Below are 18,990 nucleotides of genomic sequence, written 5' to 3'. Positions count from 1 at the left end.
ACATTCACAGAACAATGAGCACACAAAGACTGAATAGAATTAGGGGTGCTCAATAGAATCACACAGATGAGATGCAGCTCAGGAGAACACAACCCAAGGAATGGATATTATTGGCTGACATGAAAGAGTAGGGAAAACATGACCAGGTAAAACCAATGACAAAAGATGATCAGTGATCAACTGAACAAACTCATGAATAAACAACCATCAAGTCAACAAGAAAAAGCCTACAGAAAATCAAATGTGCAGACGGTATGCATTTGCACTGCTGTTGTTCTGAAAGCAAGTACTATTATTAAAATGTGGTATCTCACTCTTGAAGAATCTTGCTATCAGTTGTTTGTGGGAATCCAAAATCCATGACTTCGTCCATCAGTTCATACACAGTCACAAAGTTGTCGCGAATACTCTCCTCCTCCAGCTCCTTAAAATACTCCTGAAACACCTACACAGCGATATAGGAAGATAGTATTCATACAAAGAAGAGTAAACACGAATGGAAACATTTCTATATCAAACATGTAATGCTACAAAACAAAAGATATGCATATCCAATGTCCTGATTCCTGAATAAGGTTAACAAACTAAAATTTCAAACTCACCTATTTTTAGTTATTCATAGCTAATATTTTTTTTAAGCATCCAGTATATGTCATTCACATAACTTTTAAAAGGCTAACAATAATTACAATGCAGTAAATCTAGAGAAAATGTTACTTACATAATTCTCTATGACAACAGTAATGTCTCATTTTCCACTCCAAATTGATGAGATTTCGCCATAATGAAAACACATTAATAATTCTACACATCCTCGTCATATTTTTACTAACATAAACTCAACATAACCAAATAGTTACAGATGATAAATGAAAGCATCTATATAGTTTACTCTAGATTGCTGCTGAGAGACAGGGAAGAGGGACAATATAGGGAGGTTATTACTTACAAGTAGTAGCCACAGTATTATTTACATTGCATAAGTAACTTCTTACTTCTAGGGAACATTGTATCTGTACACTGATAAAACTATAATTGGAAAACTATACAAAAACTTGGGCAAAATGGTTAAATGTTTCAGTAAGCGATCCAGTATTGATAAATCAATGAATCACATTTGAAGTACCTGGACTTTGAAAAAGTACTTTTATCAAGCTGGTGTCTTCGGGGGAGGGGGGGGGGGGGTTCTTTAAACATTTATGAAATTATTGCGAGTTTTTTCCCCAAAGTGGTCATGAAATACATATCTAAAGGCATTCCATTAAAGACCTGTTTTAATAATTTATTGTTTACATGGGAACACAGCTGTGTATTGTTATCCAATACGACGTCAGAATAAATGATATACAGGAGCACAAACGAAACAAAAATGGGTCAATCACAAATTGGGCAAAAAGAGCATGTAAACAAAGTATTAGATTATGATAAAAAGATACAAACCTGAACAATTCTATAAAGGAAGGAGTACACCAGAGCAGCATTGGCATTCTTTTTGGTCATGGCCACCACTGAAGAAATACAGACTGTTAAGAAATAATTATTCGTGTAGAGAAAACTGAAGGATATGTGATGACATGCAACGGATTTAAAATATAATGCCGTTATGAGATGAAAACAAATTGAAACCTTAAAGCATTGTACTCAGGGGGAAAAAAATAGAACATTGCCACAGTGAAGTAATAGCTCAGCTGCCTGATTTGAAATAGCACTTAATACCAAAATTCCATGCTAAATTAATAACATGTAATGAGGTTTGACTGTTGAAACATGCATATTAAAGGGCACATAACACATCATGATTTTGTAATGCAAAACTTTTTGCACTGCTTGCAGAATGTGGTAAGAGTCAATGAAGGCCTAGATGCCGCCTGTGATAAAATTCTAAATCTCGTCAGACAGGAATAAAGCGTTTCCTTTGGGTATGGAATTTTTCCCTTTTGTTTTTTTGTTTTTTTTTTAATTTTGACACAATGCACTGAATCCCTTTTAATAAAGCACACAAATGAAATATGAATTCTACTCGGATACGGTAAAGGTTGCTGTGTTTGATCCACAGAAAGTGTGAGGAGCCATGGGTGATCAGTGGAGTCATCTCTGCCTCTTCTTCCCGCTTAATTAGAAATGGCATGAAGTAGTCAATCTCATTCATATCCATGTTTCCCATGTAGTTACGGCTGATCAAGACCTGAATGCATAACATAAGAATATAGAGGCAAAGAGCACTGTCAGAGAAGCACAAAGGTGTTATGAAATATTTACAGCGCCTGGTTGAGGTAACAGACCTGAACACTCAAGCCGCTTCACTAAAATCTGGTACACCCATCAAGATTGTTAAAGGTCCCATATTTTACCAAACAACTTTTTCTAGTATTTGGGATGTAATATTGTCTCTAGGGTGCCTCAATAAACGTGTGAAATATGAATTAATATCATGCATGCATTCCTGAGTTCGAGACATTTTTTCTGCTGATAGGCCTGAAATCAGGTCATTCCAATTTCTCGAGATTATGTACATCACTGGCGAAAATCTCCGCCTACCGCTCTCGAGTCAGCACTGTCAACATAACAACCATGTGTGCTCTCACAAGTGGGTCTTCTACACGAAGGCAACCAATCAGAGGAAAGCCATATAGGAAAGTCATATGTACTAGCCATATATAGACAAAGCGGATACAAAACTGGTTCAAACAGAAGTAGCTCTTAGAGAGGCCTCTTCTGGACACTCGTATGAAAAAACGAAGCTGTTTTTTTAAATGAAATTGACACTTTTATACGATGTCCATGTTAGAGAGTCACTCTCTGGAGGTCTAAGTAGACAAAATATGGGACCTTTAACATTTGAACTGGTTTTTAAACTGTAAGCAACACCACACCTGACAATTAAAAACAATCCTGCGTTGTTACTGCTCTTCTAGTATGCGGTATACTTGATATTACCAACACCGCACGCACACCCAACACTTAAATATCTCTCCGCCGACAATCAAGAGTCTCGTCCCTGAAACCAGAAGTTGTGTAGTACCAGCATCCTATGAGAGACGTCATGGTGCCACAGGGCATCCAGACAGTGCATTCATTATAAATAGGCAAACCGACTCATAAGAAGAGAATCGAACAAAATAGAATAGAAATGTGTATATTTTCAAAATCCATCATACTCTGACAGATGTGTGATTATGGCTACCTCACCTGAGAACTCATGATATCTCCCATAAAAGACGAACACTTAGCAAGACTGATCAGCAGACAATGGATGTGACAAATAAATTGAGCTCATACACATCAAATTATTCTGTGCAGCGCCAGCTACTCACTTAGCATACACATTATTACACGTTTCAATTTTGATGTTGCCCAAAAGGGAAAAACTAAACAATGAACTGTGTCTAGCGCTACTGTGAAGAATGTGATAAAAGTGGTACTTTATGAATCAGATTTCGATCTAAATTATTTGATGGTTTTGAAAGTGAATATTGGGAGCGAAATGCATATATTATTGTATCAAAATGAAAAGAAAATTCATGCATGTTCGACATGAAAAATGACCAAATGTAGAAATTAGCAAAGCACAGATTATCTGTAGGATGTGAGAATTACAACTGATGGGGAAATTTATGGGGAATTTTAACTGATGGAAAGCAAATTAAGGAGTAGCACATTATCTGAACATTCAACTCACTTAACTCTAACTTAACTATTGGTTAAGTTTCATGTTTAAGTGACATTTGTATTCAACCTACATTAAATGTGAGCTACGAGAATTTTGTTAATGTGGATTTGCAGACCACAATCACCTACAAATGAATACAAATGATTCAACAATTATACTGTGCGCGCACACACACATACACACACACACACCTACACACACAGAAAACACACAAAAACAAAGCCACACAACGACTACAGAGCGATCAAAGCTCCAACGCTTGAGGGATCACACACATGTTCTCATTTTTGTAATGCAGGAGGCTGAGTTGCATGATGTAACAGAGACAAAAGGAAATCAATTAAAAGGAAATACCAAGCAAGTAATGTCACCTGGGGCAGAAAAAAAGGAATGAATGAATAGCTCACTGCTCAGCTTCTGTAAGAGAGTACTACAACACGGTCGTATAAGTTCAGGGGTCAGCAGCGAAAAACAATGAGGAAAACAATTCTTTTCATCAAAAGAAACTGCAATACTGACATTGAATTGGAATGGACTTTTTTTTCTTCTGGAATAATATGGTAATAACTGTACATACCAACAACAGTATACGAGGTGTGTCAGACAAGTTTCAGGACTGGAATCACAAAAGATATATTTCCAACCTAAACTACAAACTGGGAGTTTTCCCCTTCAGGTTGGACCAGACAATGAACCAGCACATCTAAAAAAAGATCCTGCAGTTTTGTTCAGTGCACGAAGAGAGGCGACAGTTGTGGCTACTTGACCATGACAACGTGCCTGCCCTGAGCATCCCTCAGTTCCTGGCCGGGAAGAACGTCGCCATGCTGGAGCAAACTCCTTACTTACCTTTTTTCATCTTTCTCAAGCTCAAGGACGACATCAAGATGGCCCCGATGACAGAGCTGCAGAGGATCCCGTAAAACGTCTTCCAGGATTGTTTAAGAGAAGTGAAGGCTGGGGAAGTGCGGTTGACTATGTGGGGATTACTTTGAAGGGGAACATGTAGTTTGTAGTTTGGGTTTGAAATACTGTATACCTTTTGTGACAACCTTTCTGACACACCTCATCTGTCATTGGTCAGGTCTACATGGAATTGTTCCTGTCTTCCTTTGCATCTTGTGGCTCTTTAGAAATGAAACGACTTAGCTAAAATGATTAAAATGGCCTTGGATTCCACCACTCCGGCAGATTGTCAATACTCTAAATTCGTACATTCAGCCAATCAGCGTATTTTTGCTTGAGACTTTTTTAATACCTGTTGTGCAATAAATATTTTTCATCTCAGTCCATTTGTTCCCTCGTTTCTGCACTTGGGTCCACCCTGCCACCGGAAGGCTGACATGGTTGATAGATGTAAATACGAACTAATTGACTGATTTTAGGATGAGAGCAGTATAGAGTCATATATTTTGACACACACACAATGTTGGAAATTAATGTCTCAGAATTTCAGATGACTCTCAGAAGTATATTTTTAGAGGTGCAAAAATTCATTGATTAATCAACAACTAATCATCCATCCATCCATTTTCTGAGCCGCTTCTCCTCACTCGGGTCGCGGGCGTGCTGCAGCCTATCCCAGCTGTCATCGGGCAGGAGGCGTGGTACACCCTGAACTGGTTGCCAGCCAATCGCAGGGCACATTGGAACAAACAACCATTCACACTCACATTCCTACGGGCAATTTAGAATCTCCAATTCATGCATGTTTTGGGGATGTGGGAGGAAACCGGAGTGCCCGGAGAAAACCCACACAGGCATGGGGAGAACATGCAAACTCCACACAGGCGGGGCTGGGGATTGAACCCGGGTCCTCAGAACTGTGAGGCTGACGATCTAACCAGTCGGCCACCATGCCGCCTTCAACTAATCAATTATCAAATAACTATTTTTATAATAAATTGTTCAGAGACCTTGTTTCACTTAAAATTGTCCAAATCCTTGGAATTTCAACCTCTCAACAGTAAATATTCTCAGACTTCTGTAGTCCTCCATGAAAGCATACTGATTATCTTTGAGTTTAATCAAAATAAGACATTTGCAAACAGCTGCTTTTATTTTTGAAAACAATGATCAACATTTTCTGACAAGTTACAGACCAAAAGAGAAACTGAATCATAATTGTTTTGCATTTTCTGCAGTCTTTTTTTACCCATTCATCAATTAATTGAAAATATAATTGACAGAATAATCGATTAAAAAAAATTATCGTAAGTTGCAGCCCTAGTTGTATTATTGCAAGGAAGAAGACTATGACTGCCACGTGAAGTTTATAAGAGCAAGACAAATACGAGGGTGGAGGGGAAAATATCCATCCATTAATTTTCTGAGCCGCTTCTCCTCACTAGGGTCGCGGGCGTGCTGGAGCCTATCCCAGCTATCATCGGACAGGAGGCGGGGTACTCCCTGAACTAGTTGCCAGCCAATCGCAGGGCCCATACAAACAAACAACCATTCACTCACAGTCACACCTACGGGCAATTTAGAGTCTCCAATTAATGCATGTTTTTGGGATGTGGGAGGAAACCGGAGTGCCCGGAGAAAACCCACGCAGGCACGGGGAAAACATGCAAACTCCACACAGGCGGGGCCGGGGATTGAACCCCGGTCCTCAGAACTGTGAGGCAGACGCTCTAACCAGTCGGACACCGTGCCGCCGAAGGGGAAAATAATTGTACCCAAATAGAAAATTCGACAACTTCCACCCATTCTAAACTGAACCCGATGCACACAAATTGAAAAAAAAAATAGACACATTAAAGTACTATTAAACAATTAATTGTAATTCTGATCCACACAATAGAATCTAGTAAATTAAACAGATCAAAGACAGAGACCTGCATTATTAAAAGAAAGAAATCACATTTATACACCAGCACATGCAAAAACTGCCATCTTTGTTGCACGTGGGTTTTGTCGGCAGACATCCATCTACAGTCAGCAAGCCCGTCCAGCAGGGGACCCAACCGGGGGGATGCCACCGACGCCCCCAAGACCCAGGGAGATCCCGAGCCCGACCGAAGCGTCCCGATCAGTCCCAAAGGGATGGCCACAAGGACCGGAACACCGGAATAAGATTGTGACATCTCAGATTGTAAAACAGAAATTACAATTTTTTTTATGTAACTCATTAGACATATTTTTTGAAGAGAAATAATTCAGTTGAGTTTTCAATCACGGTCCTAACAAATTGTGACTTTACTCACAGCAACTTTTGTCCCATTTTAATAATGCTGATTCCGAGCAAACCGAAATATGAGCATCATTTTTTTTATTTTCTTAACCTTGGCCTGAACAAACTATAAATGTGAACACTTTGCAAATTTCAACAACACTTTTACTTTGCTGTGACAAGAAAGTTTGACTTCAGAAATCCCAAAGTGCTACTGATGGTAATGAAATGATCCCACTGCTCATTAGAACCCCGAGCCGTGGTCTGAACAGACTCACTCATTTAAAATGCAATCAGAAGACAGAGGGAACAAATGAGGCTGTGCTGGTTCCAATAGTCTGACATTTCAGTTTTCACAGCAGGTGACATCACCATGAGGCCTGCAGCTCAGGAGCACAAGAAGTGAGGGGCAGGAGTGGGGAAGAGATGTGGTCAGGAAAAGAGAAGCGTCAGGAGAAATGAAGGTGATGATACTGACTTTACTGACATGCCCTCGGGCAAAGACAGAAAGCAAAAACCTTTGATCTGTGAAATATCCAGACTGTGGGGCTTGTACTTTTTTACTCTTTAGTTTATTTAAGTAAATACTGATTCTGATCCTTGAATAAATGAACCCAGACTTGTGTCAACACAATTAATGAATAGTGTTTTGACAGCATACACAGCTAAAATAATCGGCTATATGCACTGCAATTGACTGCAGTTCGGTTCTTGGTATAAAGTTGCCTTTTGCGCAAAATCACCTGGAATGGACTCCAGCATCCCTTTGACCATAAGCAGCAACAAACAATATAATATGAATAGATGTAGGACTGTGGAAAAGTCTTATACCACTGTTATATTTGTTTTAACTGTGCTATAATTGTAATATATGAGCAAGGATAATCACAGCGAAAGAAACTTCGGAGCAAACCGATGAACTTGTGCTTTAAAATATGAAAATGAAATTAAAACTGTTCGTTATTATTAGCTTGTACTGCATATATACAAATTACTTTAGCTAATCGTAGCTGTCCAACCGATTCAGCAACAGAAAAATCCATCAATGTTTTCACAGCCATTACTGGTCTAAAGCGAAAGCCGTGGCCAGGCAGGAAATGGACATACTGTACTCATTTTGACATGAATTGATAAAACTTTATTTTTCAATTCCATGTTTAGGCACTTAAGAATGCCTTGTTCAAAGCACTTTATTTCCAATTTATTGAGAATAAATATATTAAATGTTCCATTAGTATTAGTATTATCTATTCAGTGTGTTAATCAATAATAAATACAGTTGCAATAAAATAGAATGAAATATTTTTCATTATTTAATTGTTTGGGACAAAATTATAATGGATGCTATCCAATTTGATGTTCGAGCCTGACTTAACCAGAGGTGTCAAAAGTACTATTATTCAGTACTTAAGTAAATGTACTGATACTTGCGCAAAAAAACTATTCTGGTAAACGTTAAACTACTGAAGCCACTCCCTTACTTAAGTAAAAGTACAAAAGTACACACTTATGAACATAGTTAAGTAAAAAAAAGTAAAAAGTAAATTGATATTTTCCAGCCCTATATTAAAATACATATAGGGGGATTTGTGTATATCTTCAGATGATTGGCCTGCTTTCTCTGGGAGCAACAATTGACAATCCAACAGTAAGTTTATTTTTGTAGTCAAGGGTATAGTTGGAGGTGACTTAACAAGCTTCAACGATATCTTAGTCAGTTCATCTGTTAAACGGGATACTCAAACACCAATAATCGGGCTGAGTTTGGGCATTTTCCCCTATCTGATCAAAGTCAGCAATGGCCCGATTCTTGGACGCTCCTGAAAGATAACCGACCACCAACCATTTTTCCCGCAGTCTGAATGCCCTGTGGCACTGTGCACTTTCAGGTCAATCTTGGTACTATGACAGACATCATACACCAAACACTGTAAGAACAGTAAGCAAAAACTTTTTTTCACGGTCATATGTGGTGTATCTCACATTTTAAAAATCTGTTGACAGGTTAAAAAAATAGTATTTATGTACCCATCTTTTATTAATAGGCTACTTTATGGTTCATAGAGAACCGAGTAAAAAGTCATGATTATAAATACAAGACATTTGAACTTGCATTCTGGGCTCAGGGATTGGTCACATTGTGATTGAATTAGTGAAAGGAAAAAATTAATTTTTACCCAGTTTTGCAACCAAAGTCTATTATTAGAGTTCTTGCCATGGTGCACGTGCCACCCATTCACAGTTCACATTGCATGAGTAGTTATTGGATTATTCAGACAACTAACAAACAAATCCCAAAGCGTGAATGTCTTTAAAACGGTTTTACAAATAACCCCTCAGGCATTAATGAATAGTAAAAATAAAAACTTGTCATCATAGGCATAATTTTTCACACAACCCTTTCAAACAATTAGATGTGCGGTGTCCGATTAGGAACTCTTGTAAAGTTTGTACATTTTTTATTTATAGATATATAGAGAAAATGATGTGCGCAGTAGGTCAGACTCAAGAAATGTCAAACAAGACATTGAGACATAGTTGAAATTCAGTATTTACGAAATTAAAAAATAAATAATTATTATAAATATTGTAGTATACGTGTTTATAACCTTTTGATCATTCAGAATGAACACTCAATGTTTGTTTTGTATACTTTGAAAAGGGACTGGGTAGAACACAAGTTGCATGGCTGCACTTGCAAGTACAGCTCGTCTATGTTCCGTGGAACCAGTTTGACAAGTTATTTTTCCATTGACACGTGTCTTACATTGAGACAGAACGTGTAGAATTTAACAATTCGTTTTTTGTTGTTGTTTTCTTAATCTGGTATTTTAGATCATCTTCAAAACTGACCTTCCCTTTCAGGTCCAGTATAAATAACGCCGACGCTGACATCTTCGGTGGGGGGTAAAATCCTCAGATACAAGAACCGGGCTTCCTTTTTGCGTGTCTCCAGTTAGAAGTGGGTCACTTGTGTGGAATAATTTTAACTCCCATCACCTTTCTTCCGCCACGCCTCTCCTCCAGCCTCTGCCTCCCTTCGTCGGGTTTCCTTTCGCTTTAACTTGCGGCACTTCCTGACCGGAGTGTCAAGCTAGCTGCCAGAAATACAGTATTTCCGGTATGTAATTCGGTGGGAGCCGTGCTGCAAACGGAAACTTTGCGTTTTGAAGTAAATGGGGGTGTCTGCATTCAAAATAGTTTCCCTTTTACCACATCACATTTTGCTTGTAATGAAAGAAAGAAAGAAAGAAAATACATGCGTTTGTTTGTCATAAGAGCTCGGTAGCATTGGCTGGACGTTTATGCTATCAAAACGTGTTCCAAGAGCTTTGCTAACGTTGTGGACCAAGCTACAAAAGATGCTAAATTAGCTCACGATAACAACTGAAAAAATACACCTTACTTATATGTGTTTTTTTTTTCCAGAACTGAATTGCTACGTTTTACAAATTATGGTTCTAGCAGCAACAGCTAACTTTCAGTTTGATCAAAATATTTACATTTCTCATGGTACGTGATGATAATAACGCCTACAACTACAACATACAGTTTAGATCACCAATATATTGGATGAAAGTAAAGATATTTGCATCCCACTGGATAGCTTAAGGAATTAGTTTCTTCAAATTTGAGCCATGAGGCACTTTCAACACATTGCAATATGATATTATTATTATTATTATTAAAATAATGTAATGGATATATCATCCCTGCTGTTTTTTTGCTCATTTAACTGCAAACCAACAAAATATCATGACCGATTTAAAGGAAAAAAAATCTATGTAACTTTGACTGATCCATTTTAATGTACGTACAGTTGCCAAATATGTTTTCTTTTGATTTTTAATGGAATATCTCCAGATTCTAAACATTCTGTTTCCTGAAGCTTAGGTGCCATCTTCACAAGGCCTTGACTCATCAGTCACATCAGAAATGATTGAAAAAATGTTGCTTGTCTCAAACCCAAGGTGATTGGTCATCATGACAGAGTAATCAAATGTGTGCTGCACCCACAAATATTTTGTTTGTTTGTTCAAAAAAATGTTTTATTATGTGATACATGTGGCTTTTGAAAAAAGAAAGAAAAAAAGACTGGAATGATTTTTACCATGATGTCACAATTGTAACTGAATACATTTAATGATGTTGCAATAATTGTCCATAATGAAACACTTGGTGTGTCTGAAAGCTTAAGTTAAGAATGATAACTTGCTTTATCACTGCTTTTATGCATAGGCTCTTTTTTATACTGATGGACGTTTGTTACACATACGTAAATTAATACAATAGACACATTTATTATTTATAGTAATTTTTAGTCAAGCAAAAAGAGGTACTCTTGTACACAGCCTGGGCTCCAAAATCAATCAAGCAACTGTGAAATGATGCAAAGAAATGGATTGTTTCCAACTCGTTATTACAATTTTATTCAAAGTTTATGACTTTGATTTTATGTTAGTAGAATCTTCCTTCTATGAAAACCTAAAATAAATGGGGCATGTTCCTCTTGGTTTGTATTTAATATCCAAAAACAATTTCATAAGTATGCACACCTGAATGACACTTTGTATTATTATTATGTCCTTAGAATGAAAGATCAATAAAGTGCTTGATAATTTTTGAATGCTTCAATCATTAAATGCCCAGCTGGTCATTAAAATGTGCAACACAGAGTAAAAAAAATAAAAAAGCAGGAGTGGACATGAGGGTTCGCCTGAGGGTTCAGGTGTTCAAAAGAGGCCTAACATCACTCTCATCTAAGTAATGGTGAATTCAATTTCATCCATCTCATCCTCTGTGTCCTCCATGTTCTCTGCTGCTCTTTCAGCTCTCTCTCTTTCACTCGTCGGGATATAGTTGTCCTCAATGAAGCCATCATCATCTTCAGCACTCACAAGATGGTGAGGGTTCATTTCACATTCCCCATGCATGTCAAACCCCACCTCCAGACCTGGGTACAGATCACCATGGTCATGTGTTTTAAGTTCTTACAGACAAAAAAAAGAAAGCTCATACAGTATGTTGTAGTAGTGTATTAGCTACAGTATAAGTTGCTTTTGTAGGTGCCAGAGAACGCTATGCTGATTGTTGCCCTGATAACATCTTTTGGTGGAGGCAGTGTGATGGTGTAGGGTGGCAGCTGCCTCACTAGAAAAAAATTAGGCTTGTTATTATTGCGGAAATTCTTACTATAGAGATATATCAAGATGAGATTCTGCAACCAGTGGCAATCCCATACCTTCACAATCTGAGACTGAATTCTCTCCTGCAAGATGACAATGCTCACCCTCACAGAGCTGGGTTTGTCAGAGACCACTCATTGAGCTCTGGTTGGATCCGCTTGAAGATGCTGTTCATGCCAGAGTGACCAACACAACCGCCTTGGCTGACTTGCGACAAATGCCGGGTGAAGAATCGAACGCCATCCCATAACAGTGTGATTTCATGCTGGTGACCAGCATGAGGAGGACAGCCCAGGCTGTTGTGGCTGTGTGTGGTTCTTCCACACGCTACTAACCTTGTGATTTGGAAATGAATACATTTCTAAATTGCAGATATGTTTTGTTTCTTCAAACTTTGATCATCCAAACCATCAAAACAGGAGTCAATGGTGAGAGCAAAATAAGCTGTTTGGCCAATTCTCCATGGCCGCAACTCACCCACTAAACACAAATGTCTTCACTTTTTGTGTTATGTTTCTTATGTTTTCTACACTGCAACTAGATCTTATTCCAACTGACTGGGCGAAAGGCGGACAACACCCTGGAGTGGTCTCCAGTAAATCACAGAGCACATATAGAGATGGGTAACCATCACTAAGTGGGAAGTGAACCCATGCTGCCTACACCAAAGTCATCTGAATGTACCACTACGATACCATCAGTGGCTTTTATTATATTAAATTATCCATCCATCCATTTTCTGTACTGCTTATTCTCGCTTGGGTCACAGGTGAGCTGCAGTCTATCCCATCTGATTTTGGGCGGGAGGTGGGGTACTCCCTGAACTGCTCACCAGCCAGTACATGATATGACCTATGATATGAACCTTTGTTTATTTACTCTCAGTGTAGCTATATTTGTTGATTACCAAAATAGCAACAGTATTTAATCGTGATGTTGAGTGGGTAGAGGGCCAACCTGACTGCTCACACTGGCCTACTGTGTCTGTCTCCCTCAAACGAGTGTGCCGGTAGCTGGCCAGGTAGCGCCGAAGCACTTGACACTTAGCCAAGAGGGCCATGAGAATGGAGATGGAGATGGCAGTGGCCAAGACGGCCACCAGGAACTCCCACCTGTGAGAGGTGGTCTTCCTTGTGTCTGAGAAAGCAGCAGAAACAATCACATCTTGCATTTCCTGCTCAGTTGATATTTGATCATTTGTGTTTTGGCCTAGTTTGGTTTTAGAATGAGTTTAAATCAAAATGACATGATACATTGAGCTGAATTCCCTTACCATTTGGAGCTGGTGTGGCTGTGGGTTGTGTGCTTGTATTTGCAAATGCTTCCATCCCTCTTTTGTTTTTCTTGGCTCTACTGGGAAGTGTCCTCTCCCGTGTGACTCAATTTCCAGCTTCTTGAGCAGGACTTCAAGCATTTAATCATCGCTTATATGAGTGTATCCCATGTATCTCCATGTTCCAATTGCCAGTAGCTTAATATAATCCAGCGCACACTACCGATTATTTACCTGGTGCTGGGATTACAGTTCTTCAACAGGTCAAACTCACTTCAATGGGATGCTGCATCTCCTGAGATTATGCAGGGTGTTGTATGAGTTCTCTTTTGACCAGGATGGGTGTTGTAGCCACAGAACCCCACTAGAGGGCAAGGTTGAATGACCGTGTAGTAGTGTAAAATTCCCCACATTGGAGTAGATAGTCCTCGTGTTCTGTAAGACTGAGTGAGAAAAGACAGAAACATACATGGAGATAAAACCGTTATTAACCTCATTATTGTTTATGTTTACAAAGCCATTCTGTAAAGAAAACGGGATATTTGAATCCTTGTGAATTATGTGTGCTAGTAAATACATATTTTATTACTCTGTCATGCAAAGACAACAAACAAATGCCCTAAATATAAATATCTCACATGTGTGAGTGTGTCATCGTGAAATGGAGACATTGCATGGATATTTCGAATTCAGACATCCTAATTGATTTTGAGTTGTCAGGCGCTCCCGCGGATAAGAACCACAACAGGAAAAGTATGTCGCAAACAGGAAGCCTCACATACTGTGGAAGCCTCTTCCTTGCATCTAGCTGACACAAAATACTAGCAAAGCAAAAACACTTGGTTGGTGTGAACAGATTTAGTTTTTTGGGGATTACAGCAGGTCACTGATGGTGTAGTGGTACATTCGTCTGACTTCGGCTCCGTTGCCACTCAGTGACAGTGCGAATGTAATCGTGAATTGGTTGTCCGTGTCTGGATGTGCCCTGTAACTGACTGGCAACCAGTTCAAGGTGTGGTCTGCCTTTTTCCGGGAGTCATCTGAGAAAGGTTCCAGTACCTTGTGACCCTGAACAGAAAAAGTGGTGTTGAGAATGGATGGATGGTATTACAGCTTCCTACACCACGGGAGACCAGAATAACAAGACTTAATAATGGTAGTATTTTCACAGGTACCTTGATAGAGTCAGAACACCATCACATACACCACCGATACCCACACGATTACATACAGTACATATAAGGCTATCCAATATCAATATAGATAAGAATGTAGTGGGCGAATTTAAGAGATTGTTAAAGAGGTATTACTTAACGTTTAGCTTGGTCCTATTTTGCAGCGCTGTCTAACTACAATGGTATTTTTGATATTTTGCCTCCCACTTAAGTAGTTAAACAAGGATGAGAAACATTTGAAACTGTATCAGTATGATGTAGTGATTGTTATTCTCTGTTCTCTGGTTGGAATGTGGAGGTGTACCTAATGATTGGTCTGTTGAGTTCAACATGCAGTCAGTGAAAATATAACTTTATATCACAGCTATCTCTGTAATGGCTTGCATATGTTTAGCATGCATGGCTCCTCAGTAAGTCTTGTTTAAGAAAACACCTTTAAGTATGACTATCTGGTGATTTTTCAGATACTGTATTTGCATGCCTCAGTCTTAATGTTTGCTCTCGTTGACGGTGAAGCCATACAAATTTCGTTTATGTTTTTGCAAACATTAACAATTCATAATTGATATTCATTTTATTTACTTTTTTCCGCTCACTATGTGTCTCTCCCAATCTCCGGCAACACCAGCGACCTGCCCTCAGACTTCCAGCCATTAGGCTTCTTCCTTTTTGTCTTCAACAGCCATTCTCTTTGGTAGGCTTGTAAACAAAACCAACAGGGGCACATTTATCTCTTCCTTTTCTGCCCTCACAAAGGTAACGCGCAAAGGAGAGCCACACCAGGCACGGCAAGAAAGGGTGTAGTGTTTGTCCATTTTGGTGGAACTAATTATGACCGCAGGTTTGAAAATATTCTTTTTGCAATTGCGCTGCATTTAACATCCATTTAAGATTCTGCTAATGCTGTTGGAAATCTTTTGAACTATGTACCACAAAATATTATTATGGCAGTTAAAAGTGCATTTCATAACTTCTCATCACAAAAATGTTTCAAGTGTTATATACTGTAATTCAAAATGGACTCTCAGCCTTTCTCTCCCCCTTAAAGCTGCAGTGACATTGATTCACAGTTAATCCAGCCCCTAGTTGACCCTAAACCCAAAACCTCACAGAGCAGCATAAAAGACTCCCCCTTTCCGTTCTTCTCCCACTGCCAAGTTGTATTTCATCCTTTTTGAAATGTGAAGAGGAGTTTGACAATGCCATTGTTTTTCAAGGACAATACCACATGGTCAAGGCCAACTCAACAGCTACTCTTGTTTACAAGTGCGATGATTTTACTTATAAAAAAATGAACGTCCTTTGATTGACTGGTGACCAGTAGAGGGTGTATTACACCTTTTGCTCAAAGTCAGCTGGTATAGGCTGACCCGTGTCCCTGAACAGTATAAGTGTTAAAAATTAATGGGTGGATGCATTAAGAATGGAGCTAAAGGTGAGTTTTTAAAAACCCTTTGATAAGTGACATCTTTTATATCAACAGTTGACTTCATTGAAGCAAGCTGGTGCCGGTCAAATGGCACATTAAGGCCTGCCGCACACCGCGCAATGCTGTCGAACACCATTGGACCCGACCGTCGCATAAAAAGGAATTTCCGACGCACCCCCGGACAGTGAATGATTGGATACATGGATGCCCTGTATAGCGAGCCTGTAAAGGCGTCTGTTGCTCAGTATGTTGTACTTTATCACATTTCTTAAATCATAAAAAGCTAAATTAGTAGTTAAGGAAGAGGCGGATTGCTGAAGAGAGTGGAAGCGAATGAGGATGGGGGGGTGGTGGTCCGGTACCCGTGCTCCTCCCTTTGGGACTGATCGGGTGCTTTGGTTGGCCTGGGGGACATGGGAGTGGGTGGCGTCCAATTGACTAACATGCATGTGATATGGCTTTTTCATCCACAGACACATTATACATTATAGATATAGTTAAGTATTGATGTAAAACACAATGCTTGATGTTTTATATATGACAGTTATTTGGCTCGGGTCGGCGCGGCGGCTGTTGGGTGTCTCGCTTGGGTAAAATAACAAAATACAACAATTTAAGCTTTACTCGAGCTTCAATATCTGTCCGGTTACTTTTAATAATGATAATAATAATGCATTCGACTTATATTGCACTTCTGCATGCAATATTCATTCCCACCTTAGTGGTGGTAAGCTACCTACTTGTGAACCCACAGCTGTCCTGGGGCTAGGCTGACAGAAGCATAGCTGCCATTCTGCACCTATGGCCCCTCCGACCGAAATCAAACATCCAACAACATTCATTCGGAGGTAGTGTGAGTTTAGTGTCTTGCACAGGGGCACAACAACGACATACGCTCAGGCGGGGATACATAAGAGTGACCCTTTGATTTCAGGGTGCACACTTACCCTCTGTGCCACGCTGCGATTGCAAAGTAGGCCAAAAATAGGGATACAATTTTGTAGTTTGAGCCAGGCATATTGAAGAAAGAGTGCATGATTCAGTAGCCTACTGTTTGGAGTACAAACAATAAATGGCTAATGTCAACATGTCAGTCAGCATTGTCCTTTAGCAAATGGTTAACTGTGTATTTGATTTAATAGTTGCGTCAAAGGGCACGGAGTGGAGTATGAAAGTATACAAATAACAATAAACACATTAGATGATAAAAAAAAATGAAACCAAGCTGACATTAATTGACTTTCATTTCACTGCCATTGTTGTAAATAACTCATTAACATCAGAAAACAACAATGAACAATCAAGGCAACAAACACAATTCAAAGTCTTTCAATACCTGATCACCAGTAACTCCGCTACTGCCTTTACAGATTTTAGGTGCCTTATGCTGGCTCTCAGGCTTCACATTCACTTCATTTGTCTGTTTGGAAAACTGAGAAACATTGTGCAAAGGTTGAAGAAGGCGTGCCCTGCAGCCACTTCCCTGAAGAGCTGTTAATGAGTAACTTGGGAACAAAGGTGTGCACCCTCCCACCTGGTGTTTATGCTCCATTCAGTGCAGTCAGCACTATCATCCATTTGCACCAATGCGTGAAGAGATTTAAATGATGAAAAGGAAGCAGAACACTTCACCATCACACCTTCATAAAATCTAAATCGATTAACAAATATTGCTCTGCCCCCTGCCCTGTGATTGGCTGGTGACCAGTCCAGGGTGTACTCCACCTTTCGCCCTGAGACCCTCACTTTTATTCTTGCCCATGTCCACTCTCTTTAGCAACCCGCTTCTTCCTTAATTATTCAGCTATCGTTTTGTGGTTTAATAAATGTGAGTTTGAGGTGTGGTCTATCACATTTGTCTTATAGTGTATGACTCAACAACAGAATATTGTAATTTATATTGTGACTTACCCTTGCTATGTCCAACCTGCTTTGGAGCCAAATGTACCGTAAATATAAATTCAACAGTGGTTTGTTTTAATTTCAGCTGGCGTGCGTGTGAGGGAGTGTTTTCTTAATACTTTTTAGGTGAGGGAAAAAAACCCAGATGAGATACCATTTTGTGCAGCAAGAAGTTTTGTTTATTTAAGATGTACAGCCTGTGGGGACAGAATAGACATTGAGTGGCTCTGAAAGGAAAAACGAGGTGACCCTGAAAACAATAGGGCCACTTCCTGGACGCTGGGTGATGCGCTCCGTATCTTTCTCTCTTCCTCCCTCCCTCACTCTTCCCTTTTCTTTCTGTATGTTCCTACATGCTTCCACTACGCATCTTGAGGCAGTTGGTTGGGACATAAATGGGGTGTGACAATCAAATGACACCTCAGTTGAAATAATAATTTAGTAAAAACTAATTTGTGATTATTGTTAACAGTTGTCTGCTAGAATATAATTGTGCTTTGTTTTCTATCTTAGATATTGTCTGAAGATCAAATAACAACCTTAAGTCAATTAATAATTCATTTGGTGTACATGAACAATACAGGAGCTTGAGATAGCCTGCCTTGAAAACATGCTAATTGTTTTTTATTTACAGTCTCAGAAATTGACATTTTATGACTAGCGGTATTTTACGCAGTTGTGTTACATGTACAAGTTGTCTGGCACACCTTGTTCATTAAAACACAGCATTTAATGAAGCATATTTTGGTATGTCGCTTGCAAGAAAAGAAGACAGCAGATCTTTGCCCAATTAGCTGCCAAGTCATGGGTGGAGGAAATCAGTGTGAGGGGAATGTGTGTGGATCGCTTTACTTTGTTTATTCCAATTCTTCTTCTACTTGTTAATGGCGCTTTAGGTTTATTTTTTTGCACTTTGTATATTACTGTCAGTAGTGGTTTAAGTTTATCAGTGATTTCATTTTTTGTTTTTTAATTTTTGTACAACCCCAATTCCAATGAAGTTGGGATGTTGTGTTAAACATAAATAAAAACAGAATACAATGATTTGCAAATCATGATCAACCTATATTTAATTGAATACATTACAAAGAAAAGATATTTAATGTTCCGACTGATAAACTTTATTGTTTTTAGCAAATAATAATTAACTTAGAATTTTATGGCTGCAACACGTTCCAAA

At 39.0% G+C, this 18,990-nt stretch overlaps 2 protein-coding genes across 7 annotated transcripts in view; both read right to left on the bottom strand.

Annotated features, from left to right (window-relative positions):
- Positions 1–9,893, bottom strand: part of ap1m3 (adaptor related protein complex 1 subunit mu 3) — a 38,933-nt gene extending 29,040 nt beyond the window's left edge. For both annotated transcript variants that reach the window (XM_061683991.1, XM_061683992.1), the window contains exons 1-4: positions 9,699–9,893; positions 2,029–2,185; positions 1,441–1,508; positions 315–445 (exon numbers count right to left, since the gene is read on the bottom strand). In XM_061683991.1, coding sequence (XP_061539975.1) covers positions 315–445; positions 1,441–1,508; positions 2,029–2,185; positions 9,699–9,740 — 398 coding nt within the window. In that variant the 5' untranslated portion in view covers positions 9,741–9,893. The remainder of the gene's footprint in view (positions 1–314; positions 446–1,440; positions 1,509–2,028; positions 2,186–9,698) is intronic.
- Positions 9,894–11,068: 1,175 nt separating this feature from the next.
- On the bottom strand, positions 11,069–17,337 carry c8h1orf210 (chromosome 8 C1orf210 homolog). 5 transcript variants are annotated; one of them, XM_061683881.1, is made up of 5 exons: positions 17,245–17,337; positions 13,539–14,372; positions 13,305–13,455; positions 12,989–13,168; positions 11,069–11,799 (listed from the first exon to the last, which is right to left on the bottom strand). In XM_061683881.1, exons 3-5 carry the CDS (start codon positions 13,357–13,359, stop codon positions 11,606–11,608), a joined length of 429 nt encoding a protein of 142 aa, XP_061539865.1. In that variant the 5' UTR covers positions 13,360–13,455; positions 13,539–14,372; positions 17,245–17,337; the 3' UTR covers positions 11,069–11,605. The 5 variants fall into 5 exon arrangements, with proteins under 5 accessions (XP_061539865.1, XP_061539866.1, XP_061539862.1 ...); XM_061683882.1 differs by having other exon boundaries at positions 13,305–13,435; XM_061683878.1 differs by having other exon boundaries at positions 13,305–13,747; positions 14,087–14,372.
- Positions 17,338–18,990: the final 1,653 nt, after the last annotated feature.

The sequence above is a fragment of the Phycodurus eques genome, chromosome 8 (genome assembly GCF_024500275.1).
Source record: "Phycodurus eques isolate BA_2022a chromosome 8, UOR_Pequ_1.1, whole genome shotgun sequence".
NCBI classification, from domain to species: domain Eukaryota; kingdom Metazoa; phylum Chordata; class Actinopteri; order Syngnathiformes; family Syngnathidae; genus Phycodurus; species Phycodurus eques.
The sequence above is the reverse complement of the archived record's forward strand: the minus strand, read 5'-3'. Positions and strand labels throughout refer to the sequence as shown.